The sequence below is a fragment of the Centroberyx affinis genome, unplaced genomic scaffold, assembly GCF_046629955.1.
Source record: "Centroberyx affinis isolate AG114_WGS23_722 - 3 ecotype Tasmania unplaced genomic scaffold, CSIRO-AGI_Caff_v1 ptg006177l_1, whole genome shotgun sequence".
NCBI classification, from domain to species: domain Eukaryota; kingdom Metazoa; phylum Chordata; class Actinopteri; order Beryciformes; family Berycidae; genus Centroberyx; species Centroberyx affinis.
Window position 1 is genome coordinate 120,346 of NW_027283136.1, and position 12,485 is coordinate 132,830.

At 40.9% G+C, this 12,485-nt stretch overlaps 1 protein-coding gene across 3 annotated transcripts in view; it reads left to right on the forward strand.

Moving 5' to 3' along the window:
* LOC139638176 (xenotropic and polytropic retrovirus receptor 1 homolog) overlaps nucleotides 1-12,485 on the forward strand; it is a 36,241-nt gene that overhangs the window by 14,055 nt on the left and 9,701 nt on the right. For all 3 annotated transcript variants that reach the window (XM_071512216.1, XM_071512218.1, XM_071512217.1), the window contains exons 2-6: nucleotides 707-758; nucleotides 10,269-10,370; nucleotides 11,442-11,665; nucleotides 11,924-12,073; nucleotides 12,187-12,270. In XM_071512216.1, the coding sequence (XP_071368317.1) occupies nucleotides 707-758; nucleotides 10,269-10,370; nucleotides 11,442-11,665; nucleotides 11,924-12,073; nucleotides 12,187-12,270 (612 nt within the window). The remainder of the gene's footprint in view (nucleotides 1-706; nucleotides 759-10,268; nucleotides 10,371-11,441; nucleotides 11,666-11,923; nucleotides 12,074-12,186; nucleotides 12,271-12,485) is intronic.

A 12,485-nucleotide genomic window follows, 5' to 3' on the forward strand; every position in this document is an offset into this window, starting at 1 on the left:
TACTTCAGCTGGGGGTGGAGGGGATGTTCTTTATTCTTTATTCATTCTTTATTCAAGTAACGCTGGACTTGATGTTTTTTCAGTTAAGTGTATATTTATCTAAGAACACTATTTTGTTCAGTTATTACTGACTTCGTTTAGCAAGCTCTGTATCTTGGCACTAAATCTCTCACTCTATTAACTATAGCTAATGATGCTAGCGTTGGCTAACTTGCTGCTGGAATATTAGCAGACTATAAACACAAATAGATGGGAATCATGGGATGATATATCAAAATTCAGTATATCGCAATACAAAAATGTGACAATACGTATTGTGGGGCAGAATAATCTACATTTTATTCTGCTGTAGTAATCACAAATGAGACGGCTTGCCCATCACAATTTCACAAGCTCTCCATCCAAATTCTATTTATACTTTGTAATGACATTTTTAAATTGTTGTTTACATTCTAGCAGCCAATGCCTTCGCTAGAAAGATTCGCGGCCCAGAAATAAACATAATTCTGTGCAGTCAGACTTTGTTGTCATTGAACTTTCATTTATTACATTACAACTTGGCCTCGCTATACAGATTGTTGTTGTGCAACTTTCTTGGCAAGTGTTTGTCAGCCACCTCTCGCTTGTTTTACCTTCTATGAGAAGTTTCAGAAGATGAAATATAGATGACCTATTTCATAATTCCTCTCTCTTTTTCTGTCTGCAGGCATTCAAAGAGATGCTGTATTCTGCTCAGGACCAGGCCCCATCTATCGAAGGTAAATGTCACACACACACACACACACGCGCACACACACACACAGATCAGGTCTATTATTAGCCAGCTGATGACCTCTCAGCACCTAACAGCCACAGAATCATTAAGGGAACAAAGTCAATCAACTGGTTTAGATAGAGGGGTTGGAAAGAGGGAGGGAGGACAGGAGGGACAGAAAGAGAAGCAGAGTGTTAAAATAATCAAAGCAAATGTTATCATCATATCACTTGGCTTTGCATCTTTTTTTTTTTATTGCCGCTTGCAAGATATGTTGCAATTATAAAATCGTAGTAGTAGTAGTAGCAGTTGTAGCAGTGGTAGCAGTAGTAGTAGTAGTAACAGTAGTAGTAACAGCAGTAGTAGTAACAGTAGTAGTAACAGCAGTAGTAGTAGTAGTAACAGTAGTAGTAACAGCAGTAGTAGTAGTAGTAACAGTAGTAACAGTACAGTAGTAGCAGTAGTAGTAGCAGTAGCAGTAGCAGCAGCAGTAGCAGTAGCAGTAGTAGTAGCAGTAGTAGTAGTAGTAACAGTAGTAGCAGTAGTAGTAGTAGTAGTAGTAGTAGCAGTAGTAGTAGTAGCAGTAGCAGTAGCAGTAGTAGCAGTAGTAGTAGCAGTAGTAGTAGTAGTGGTGGTAGTTTTCAAAGCGAAAAGAACGTTCTTGAAAATGTGTGTGAAGATATGATCAACTTGTCCCTGCAGGGAAAATTGTCTTTGACATCATAGCTGCAACACTGCAGATATAAAAAAAAAAGTACATGAAAGTGTTCCTCCTTCTTCCCTTCTAAACAGGTTTTCTTCTAAGATTCTGCGGTTTCCATGCTAATAATATGACTGACTGACTTGTTGACTGCGACTGTCGTGATTATCTTATTAATTCAGTTGATTTTAATGGGAGGTGGCTAGTTTGGTTTCAAATGGGTAGCGGTTGTCACGACTGTGGCGAAGAAGTGGCTAGGAGGTCCTACACCTGCTCATTAATGCACACACCCATACACCCACAAACACGCACACATACCAGACAAATCCTTAATCAGTCTTGTATCCTTTCCAATGAGGTATACAAGTGAGTAAACTTACATCTCCCTATGTTTACCAGTCAGTATCACAGTGCCTCATGTTGGCAGGTTGGTAAGGCGTGCTGCTTAAAGGTCAAGGAGTTCCAGGTTCAATCCCTGGTACCAACAGGGCCTAATACTATTAAAGTGCCTCTGAGTAAAGGTACCTAACCCCCCGTGTCCAATATCCATGCACAGACCAGCTCTGAGGAAGGGAAAATGGAATGAAAAATGGCATTAGCTAAAATGCTGTCATACGTAATCATGTTTTATCTGTCCTTACAAAAATGCACCGTAAGCTAGCATCAGCCAGAGTAGGACTCATGGGCAAAATTTGTACCACCACAAATTCTCTTTCAGCTCTATTTGCTCTATAATGTCTTATATACCTTGTGCAAACCACTTTGAATTAGCTGTGTGTACAAAATGTGCTATATAAATAAACTTGCCTTGCCTATATTGATGCAGTTTAAATATATGTGAGGAGTGATTTGGAGAACATGTTTTCCATGAATCTTAATTATAAACACGGTCCTTAAATCCAGTTTTTAGAGGTCCTATTTTTTCCACCATGTAATGATGACAGGTATTTGTTCACTCTTAAGATGAATCCAGAACAGGGTTAGTAGTTCAATATGGATTCGTTTCTTTATTTTGGTTTTTAAACTGGTCTTAAATTCAATTCCAGGTAGCATTAAAAAGGTCTTAAATTTGTCAGATACTTTGACTAGAGACTCCATGTAATGTTTTGATCATGTTACATACAGCACATACAGTCCTATGGCAGGTTAACCGCTTGCAAGTCTGGTGTGTTCTTGTGGGCCAGCGGGCTAAAGCAAATGTCGTGTACTTGTGATATTATGGGTTCAAATCGGACTGCTAACTATTGGAACTCTAGATCTAATTATGAGGTTTCCTTAGCTGTAATTTCTATTGACACATAGCTCTGTACTCTGCACTGTACGTCTGCCAGCAGCCTATCGATCTGGTTGCGTGTTTTGTACTGTGTTTGTGTGTGGTTCATTTTGATGAAAGCCTAGTCAAACCCTGTAACCCACTTGACACACACACGCACAGAGTAAGCGATAGAGAGAGAGAGAGAGCTATTAGTATGCAGTTTGCCAGCTGAACTGGTCAGGCAGGTACTATCCTGTAAATCACATTAGGTTTTAGGGCCCTAGGGACATCAGTCGTGCTCGATCTGGAACCGTGCGACGCTTCAATTTGTGTAAAAACATGAAAACCACCGAAACCTGAGTTTAAAGGCTTTTAAGTGGCTGCAGTGAGAAGCAGGGTACTGGAGAATCAGGGAGATATCAGCTCAGTGATTGTACAGCTGTACTCTCAGATGTCGCTCCACACAGGAACAGCAGCTCACACAGCGATGAAAGTCTTCCACTGCACCCCGAAAGGCTTCAAACCTGTTTCATATTCCATTATATCTAATGTGTCTATACAGCAGACGTGCCTGAATGTATTCTGTTAGCTCTCTTAAGATCTTCCGGATCAAACATTGCAAATAGAGCAAAGGGAGCTGCAGCATACCCCAGTGTGAGGATAAGTGTTCGCGGTGCCAGCCCAGAACAGTCAGCGTCGCTCAGCATCATTCAGCGATACGTCATGAAGAAGTGGGCTATCTGTGGAGAGGGAGAGGTCAGTTGAGGGATTTCCTAGGCCCTGATGGGACCCATCCGTCTCTGCTAATCGGGGGGGACACTGAACACCAGTCCCAGAGGCCCAGTTGGACTCAGGCTCCCTCTTCTTGGTTTATTTCTACCTTTAAACCTGAAGCCGTTTAAAGTGGTAATCCATGGGAATTTTATTTGGCCATCTTTGGTACTAAACACTAACTGCTGTGGTGGGGTTTTTTTGCAGTAGAGAATAGCAAAGCGGACATTTATTTATATCAAAATGTTGCAGATTATTACTTAATGTTTAAGCCTCTTCAACAGGCAACCAGTAAGGGCCTTTGCTATTCTAAAAACATTTTTGGAATAAGCCTCAGAATACAGAGAAAAATGTATGAGAAACATTTAGCCAGCTATGCAAAGCGATCATTTTTTTCACCTCTAAAGTTTCTATTATCTTCCCACAAACCGGTTATTATTTTCCAGGCTGTTAAATGAGTCCCCTGTAATCGTTATCATTTCCATTCTGCAACATCATGTCATTATTTTCCTCAGAAATAAACGGGTCGTTGCGTCATCTGTGAAGTTAAGATGTAAAATCCTCATTATTCTTTTATTCCGAAACTCATTATTTTCAGGTCTAAAACTTCCATTTCTCTTTCACAAACGGCATTATATTGTGATTTGTGAAACATGTAGCATCTAAAAGCATCATTATTCACTATATACAGGAATTGCCTTTTGATGTGTTGTTCTTGTTAGTTTGCTTTATGGCATTTAAGATTGAGAGGAGGGATTGAAGTGTGATACAGGTGATGGATTCAAAGGTATAGCCTGTATTTAAAGCTCACAAGCAACACAGTATGTACTTCAGCCCCCTGATCCACCATGATTATGTGACTAGGACATGTCTCTACTCTTTCTTCCTACTGTCAGTATGAGATGATGAGCCATGTTGGGCCCCATATTGACTGACTGACAGGGCAGCCACAGTGATTAAGTCGTTATTTAACTGGGCGTTTTCCTAGAGTGATGATCATATTGTCCCTGTAAACAACAGTCAACACACAATGAGTCGCATTCATTAAACTCTATTCATAGTGTCCTCATGACGTTTCATACTTCACACTACATTAAATGACATACATTACGCAAATGACTTCACAGGTTTAATAGCAAACATTGGTCATTTGATTCCTTAGACCTGTAGTTTGGTAAGAGATACCTCATCAAAACATTTTAAAAGCCAAAGTGTGTGTGAGGCCTAAATATTATCCCGCCACCATGTCACTCCTATGATCAGGAGCATTCATTGAAGCATTGCATTGGCAGTGTCTGCTTTTGAACACTTTGTCATATGGTCGCTCATATTTGGAGATATGATCACATAAGTTTTAGTACGGAGGGTTTTGCCTGTTTGCCCTAACAGAGCAGTGTATTAGTAGGCTAACATGTCAAGCTTTATTAATGCTAATTTACCTTTGTACGTTGTAGTACTCTGTATTTTCATAATCCTTAACTCTATTTATCACTTGAGATCTATATGTACCTTGTTTAGGCAGGCAATCTACATTATTATTGGTCACATGGTTATGCTAAGCTTATTTATAGCACCTGTGAGATGTTCCCTGTTTGAAGTGTGAACCTGAAGAAGCAGGAAGCAACGTTTGATCTCATGTAAAATAATGGAACTTTTTGTGCAGCAAGCATCAATACTTTTTTATCACTTCTAACATGTTTATCTCCTTCAGAAAAGGCAAAGTCTTGGTCTTTATTTTGGGAAACACTAGCCCTAACAGTACCACTAGTGTGAGATAGAGGCTACTAAGCGTCTCCACTATGATCTCATTTGTTTACAGTAATTACACCACGGAATGACATTTAATTTGACAATGATATATTGATGTTTGAAAATGCTGCAGGTAGCACCTTAAAGACTCATATGGCCATGAGCATATTTGCGTCTGTTTCGTCAATATAGCCTATGTACTAGTTATTGACCTCTTAAGATATGAGTCCATTGTCATATTCTTAATGTGGCTCATTGACTGACTGACTGACCGATTTTTACCCAGGCCAATGTGGCAGTCTCACTATCTTTATATAGGCTTTATACATGTTGTTTCCTGATATGATGCTGTGATTCACAGGCTGTTCCGTTCTGATTTTCCAACCAATAAATAAATCCACTGAGCTGTTCTTGGTCACACACTGACTGACTAACTGACTGTCATTTTGTTCCATTTTCTTTTTTTTCATTTATCTATTCCAGGTTCATTTTATTCTAAGAATGTTTCCATGATTTGTCTTCGACTCAGAAGGAGAGCTGAAGACAAAAACACAAGGGTCTGGAGAATGTTCACTATTCAACATCTCCAGACGCTTTGTGTTTTTTCTCAATGTCTTGCAACTGTCCTGCAAAAACCTCCTTTCTCCAAGACTTCAGCTTTTCAGTATTGTATTTCTGTATGCTTTACAGTGCATTGTTAGTGGTATGGCTTGCTCCCAGGGTCATGAAACAATCTCTGCACTTGGGGAGACACTTACAACACCGACAAAAGTGTTAAAAGAACACAAATACTGGATGTGAGAATGTCTACACACCACATCCAACACCTCAAGCCTTTAACACTGTAACCTTTCACACTGTAACCCTTTCAGAGTAGGCTGTTGAGCATTTGGTGTTTATTTCACCATGTTGAGACATTGATTTCTTTGGTTCCTACTCAGCTACTGGTCACTTTTTTTGAAGTCCTCCCAACGCAGAAGTCAGGTTGAAATCTTTCTTGCATACTTTTTTGTAAATCCAAATAATCTATGAATGCCCTGAAAGGACATACACTCTCATGTCTTTACTTGGTATGTATGTACATTGGACAGCACACAGGCAGACAAAAGATGAGTTATTATAGAGTTTCACATGGAAACAGAGGCTTGTTATATCAATCCGACTAACCATCTATCATTCCACTCATCCCTGTTCTACCATGCCCTCCCTAATGATCCCTCTCTTTCTTTTTCTTTTGCTCACTCCGTTTCCATTACTGTCTATCTCTCTCTTCCCCTCTCCATGTGACTGAGGTATCAGCTGCTCAGCTCTAGTGAATTTTGTAACTGAAGTTTCTAGCTATCTGTGAGTGTTTGCATAACAGTGGAAGGAAGATTGACCACGCTCGTCCGTTGAAAATTCCTGCAGGTGTAGTGCTAAGACTGTTCTTACTACAACAAAACAGTGCCTACATTGTCCCTACGGTCCACTTCTCTGTTAACTAATGAGAACACAGACACCAAAATCATCCATGTGGCTCCATAGCCTGCTCCATAGTTTAGTTTTTAGTTTAGTTTGACTACCGCTAAACATAGTGTATACTAAAGTGTTAGCATGGAGCCTACTATCACTCAACATAGTGTATGCTAACGATTTAGTGTGGAGCCTATATCACTCAACATAGTGTATGCTAAAGTGTTAGCGTTGAGCCTACTATCACTCAACATAGTGTATGCTAAAGTGTTAGCGTTGAGCCTACTATCACTCAACATAGTGTATGCTAAAGTGTTAGCGTGGAGCCTACAATCACTCAACATAGTGTATGCTAAAGTGTTAGCGTGGAGCCTACTATCACTCAACATAGTGTATGCTAACGATTTAGCGTGGAGCCTATATCACTCAACATAGTGTATGCTAAAGTGTTAGCGTTGAGCCTACTATCACTCAACATAGTGTATGCTAAAGTGTTAGTAGTGTATGCTAAAGTGTTAGCGTTGAGCCTACTATCACTCAACATAGTGTATGCTAAAGTGTTAGCGTTGAGCCTACTATCACTCAACATAGTGTATGCTAAAGTGTTAGCGTTGAGCCTACTATCACTCAACATAGTGTATGCTAAAGTGTTAGCGTTGAGCCTACTATCACTCAACATAGTGTATGCTAAAGTGTTAGCGTTGAGCCTACTATAACTCAACATAGCGTATGCTAAAATGTTACCATGGAGCACCAGAACCAATGATCTATCGTGGACACATGGATGATTTTGGCGTTTACAATTTACCAATAACTTGGTATATTCCTTTAACGGTTCAAATATAAAACATAGGTGGCAAAGAGGAATAGAGTTAAGATGAGAACTGGAGCATGATGTATAACTGACATGTATGTGCTACTCTCCGCTGTAGTCTGCACACTCTGCTTTTTTTTTTTTTTTTTTTACAGCAGCACCAAATGCTACTTGATCTGTTCAACGCATCATGTTTATAACATATTACTGAAAGCTATTTGTTTATGTGAAACTGCAGCCAAGCTCACAAATGATGTGTGTTGTGATAATGTCAGTTTGGATGAAATTCAGTGACACAGGTAATGAGTAAGCATTGGCTAGCCCTGTTTGACCCTGTAAAACCCAGGCTAATGAGTAACCTCTGGCAGGTGCAAGACGCTCTGCAAAAAATATCTAGCATTTAGTGTAGTATTGGCACTTAAAATGTTGTTTTGCTTAAAAACAAATGGAAAATCTGCATTTGGGGTGAGATGATTTCACCTCATTTCCCAATACAAATCATCTTGTTTTAATAACCTCTTTGAACCAAGTGACTTTATCTTGATACTAGTGGAGTCAGATGCCTTATTTCAACATGTTGTTACTTGATTGTAGAAAAAACAGATGAAACTTGGATTGTAGATTGGAAACAAGTGAAATTATCTCAAACACGCTCCGGTGTGTCAGTACAATAACTGTTACCACAGCCAGTAACTGCATTTATGGTCCACAAAAGTCCCTGTGTTTCTTTTAGAGCACCATTACTTGTGCTGTGTTGGTTCTTTCAAGCATATATAGTGTTGTTAATGTTAATGTTTGGCCACATTCCAGTTCACATTGTGAGACTCTGAAACGACTCTTTGACAATTCAACTATTCTGGCTCATCCCTAACGATAAAAATACACTGAACCCCACTAAACATTAGAAGACTTATGCACTGGGTGGCTTCCAAGTGTGAATGTGTGTAACTGTATGGGTGTTGCTGAGAAAATAGACCTAAAAAACATCAATTGTCAGGATGGAAAGTATAGCCTATTACTGACACAGACATGTCATAATGATAATAATGATAATAATCATGATGACATGAGCGGACACAGAGAGAGAAAAGAGCAGAATAAGGCCAAAAAGGGATAAGGAGATTACTGTAAACTATGACTGCGGTTTCTGTTTGTGTGTTTGTGCATTGGCGTGTGTGTTTGGCGTGTGTATGCGCGTGTCTGCGTGTGTGGCCGAGACACTCCAATTTAGTTAATTTGATGTCTTGTCTAAAACCAGCTAGTCTGAAACGCCGTGAATCACCGAGTCCGCAGAGACTGACTCAAAACCACCTGCGCTGTCTGTCATTTGGTTGTTTCACTTGTTCCTGTTCTCAGCCACAAGGAAAGAGGCACGTGACGGTGGTTAGAAGTTGGTGGCTCTTGTATTACCGCCCTGCAAACCCCCCAGTTTCGTATACATGTCTTTGTTTTTGTTTTGTTTTTTTCTTTTCCCTTCTTTTCTCTTTGTCTGTTCGTTCTCTCTCTAACGCTAAAGCGAGGACAAATCTGTAATACTGAATGTATTTTACGACTGCTTCCTCAATAAAAAAAAAAGATTTAAACACCAAACCCCCAGATCCAGAGAGCGGCACAGTAGTTTGATGCATTCGGAGTACTTGGAGCAAACCTTAATCTACTTTTGATTTATCTTAATTTGCAAGTGCAGTTTCCACTTAAAAGGGCCGGTATCAAATTTTCAATCGGTGAGTAAGTTGTTTTTTCGACCGATTGTGGGTTTTTGATGGCTGATATATATTGATTTTCCATGATGATTAAAACAAATGACAAGTTTTCAGTGTTTTCCCCAATTTTTTTTGTGTTCTTGTCAGGGTGGAAAAGCCTGTAAAACAGTATTTAGACATCATGGGACATTAAAACTCCCCACTGAAACCCAGACTTATGAAATTCTTTTAGGGTGAGCAGCTCTTTATGGCAGAGTGACACCCCCCCCACACACACACATACACACCCTTTAAATGACAGGGTAACTCTGGGACACATTAGGCCTATGTCATGTAACGGTCTGTTTACATCTCCATATGTTTGCGCAGTGTACGCTATCTTGTACCTCCACCTTGTACCGCAGTGGGCCCTTCACGTTCACCTACGAATTTGCTCCTGGCCATGCTGCTGTTAAGCTGTGTGTGTGTGTGTGTGTGTGTGTGTGTGTGTGTGAACCACAGAGATAAAACAGTTTTATCTCTATGGTGTGACCCGTGTTCATCAGATGAGAGAATGCCCCCCTCCCCGGTTATGCAAACTAAAAACAGCTCATCTAGACTGCAGTGTTGTGCTGCTTTGTGTTCAAAAAGGCATCAGTCATTACAGTTAGACAGGTAGGTATTGGCCTTTCAGTGAATATCAGATACCAGCCACAAGATGGAGGGTTGAAGATGTAAAGTGCACACAGAAAACCAAACGCATGGCTGTTGAAAACTATTTAGGAAGCAAGTACTGCACACTCTGCTGCTGTCCTGGCTTACTGCTCCATCTGCTGGTCAGAGGAGGGCAGTGAAGGGCTTTGCTGTACTGTAACATAGGGATGGCATTTTTTACACACACATACTCACTTGCATAAATCAATCCATGCCCCACCCGCTTCCCTTGTTCTCATCTGTCATATTTCCACCTAACTGTATCCTTTCCCCTGTCCTCCTCCTGTCTACTTCCCATCTCCATTAAAGTGTATTGATCAGTGCTGTCTGTTGGGTGCTGGAGTTTCACTGATTTAACATCTCGCCTCCTCCCGCAGTCACAGACGAGGATACAGTTAAGAGGTACTACGCCAAGTTCGAGGAGAAGTTCTTCCAGACGTGTGAGAAGGAGCTGGCCAAGATCAACACTTTCTACTCTGGTAATGACCACAAGTAATACTGTTGCTGTGTACACACACAACAACACACATAGTCATATATTGTATATCAATGACCCCCCCGTCATATCTGGCTTTAACGTGTGCCTCATGTCTGGGGTGTATCTAGATATGATTTAGTCCGATTAACTTTACACCTGACATTAAAATATACACCAACTTCATCCATGTGTCCCTGGTAGATTGTTGGCTCTGATGCTGCATGCTAACACTTTAGCATACACAATGTTAAGTGATAGAAGGCTCCATGCTAACACTTTAGCATACACTATGTTGAGTGATAGTAAGCATGCTAACACTTTAGCGTACATTAAGTTGAGTGATAGAAGGCTCCATGCTAACACTTTAGCGTACACAATGTTAAGTGATAGAAGGCTCCATGCTAACACTTTAGCATACACAATGTTAAGTGATAGAAGGCTCCATGCTAACACTTTAGCATACACTATGTTGAGTGATAGTAGGCATGCTAACACTTTAGCGTACTCTAAGTTGAGTGATAGAAGGCTCCATGCTAACACTTTAGCGTACACTATGTTGAGCGATAGTAGGCATGCCAACACTTTAGTGTACACTAAGTTGAGTGATAGAAGGCTCCATGCTAACACTTTAGCATACACAATGTTAAGTGATAGAAGGCTCCATGCTAACTCTTTAGCAGACACTATGTTGAGCGATAGAAGGCTCATTATCTCAAAAGTGAGAAAACGAGAACTTATAGCCCCTCTTTAACTATATTGTAGCTATATTAAATGATATGTGGCCAAATCTGGCGGTTTTGTTTAGAAGATTGGTATCATTTAGTCAAAATACGATACAAAACTAACATACTGTTTTGAACTCACAGGGGCTAGCAAGATCCGACAAGACTTGGACCATTACTTGTTTTATTTCCATAGAAAGTGAATGCGGTCTCACTTGAAATCATCAGCTATACTGAGTCAATGATATTCATAGTTTCATTCTAATATTTCTCTGGCGGTGTCCCCGCAGAAACCCTCTATCTTTAAAGCTAACCGTCTTCCCCCCCCTCTACCTGCTCCTCCCCTCCAGAAAAGCTGGCGGAGGCCCAGCGGCGCTTCGCCACCCTGCAGAACGAGCTGCAGTCCTCGCTGGACGCCCAGAGGGAGAGCTCCGCCCACGCCCGGGGCCTGAGGAGGAGGAAGACCGTTTTTGCCCTGTCGCAGCAGGAGAGATGTAAACACAGAAACATTAAGGACCTGCAGCTGGCCTTCTCTGAGTTCTACCTCAGCCTCATACTGCTGCAGAACTACCAGGTACACACACACACACACACACACATACACACACGTAGAAACCCCTTCTCAACAGTAGAGATGTAAATGCAACAATACAAAGAAAGAAAGTCCAGAGTATCCGGAGGTCCTGAAAAAAGTTGGAAAAAGTCTTAATTCATCAAAATTTAAAGCCTTAAAAAGTATTAAAATGTCTTAAATACAGTTATTACAAGTCGTATTTCTCTCTCTCTCTCTCTCTCTCTCTCTCTCTCTCTCTCTCTCTCTCTCTCTCTGCAGAACCTGAACTTCACCGGCTTCAGGAAGATCCTGAAGAAGCATGACAAGATCTTGGAGACGTCGAGGGGGGCCGACTGGAGGGTGGCCCACGTTGAGGTGGCTCCGTTTTACACCTGCAAGAAAATCACACAGCTCATCTCCGAGACTGAGGTACACACACACACACACACACACACACACAGACACACACATGTATAGTGGTTTACACACATATATTCTATACCTTTTCACTTAATCTCTCTGTCTCTCTCTCTCTCTTCCAGGCGTTGGTAACAACAGAGTTGGAGGGGGGTGACAGGCAGAAGGCCATGAAGAGGCTGAGGGTGCCCCCCCTGGGAGCTGCACAGGTCAGAGAAACACACACACACACACACACACACACATATTTATCGTGTAATTCCTGAAAGATGAAACACTGCCTTTTTGGAGATGACTGGGTTTCCCCCTGACAGCACTTTACTGTGAACATTGCTGATGTTTCAACAGAAGCGGGAAAACAAACAGCCCTATTAATGTTTTATGATGACAGTAAATGAACCTGTAAATGTTTGTCATGTCGTAT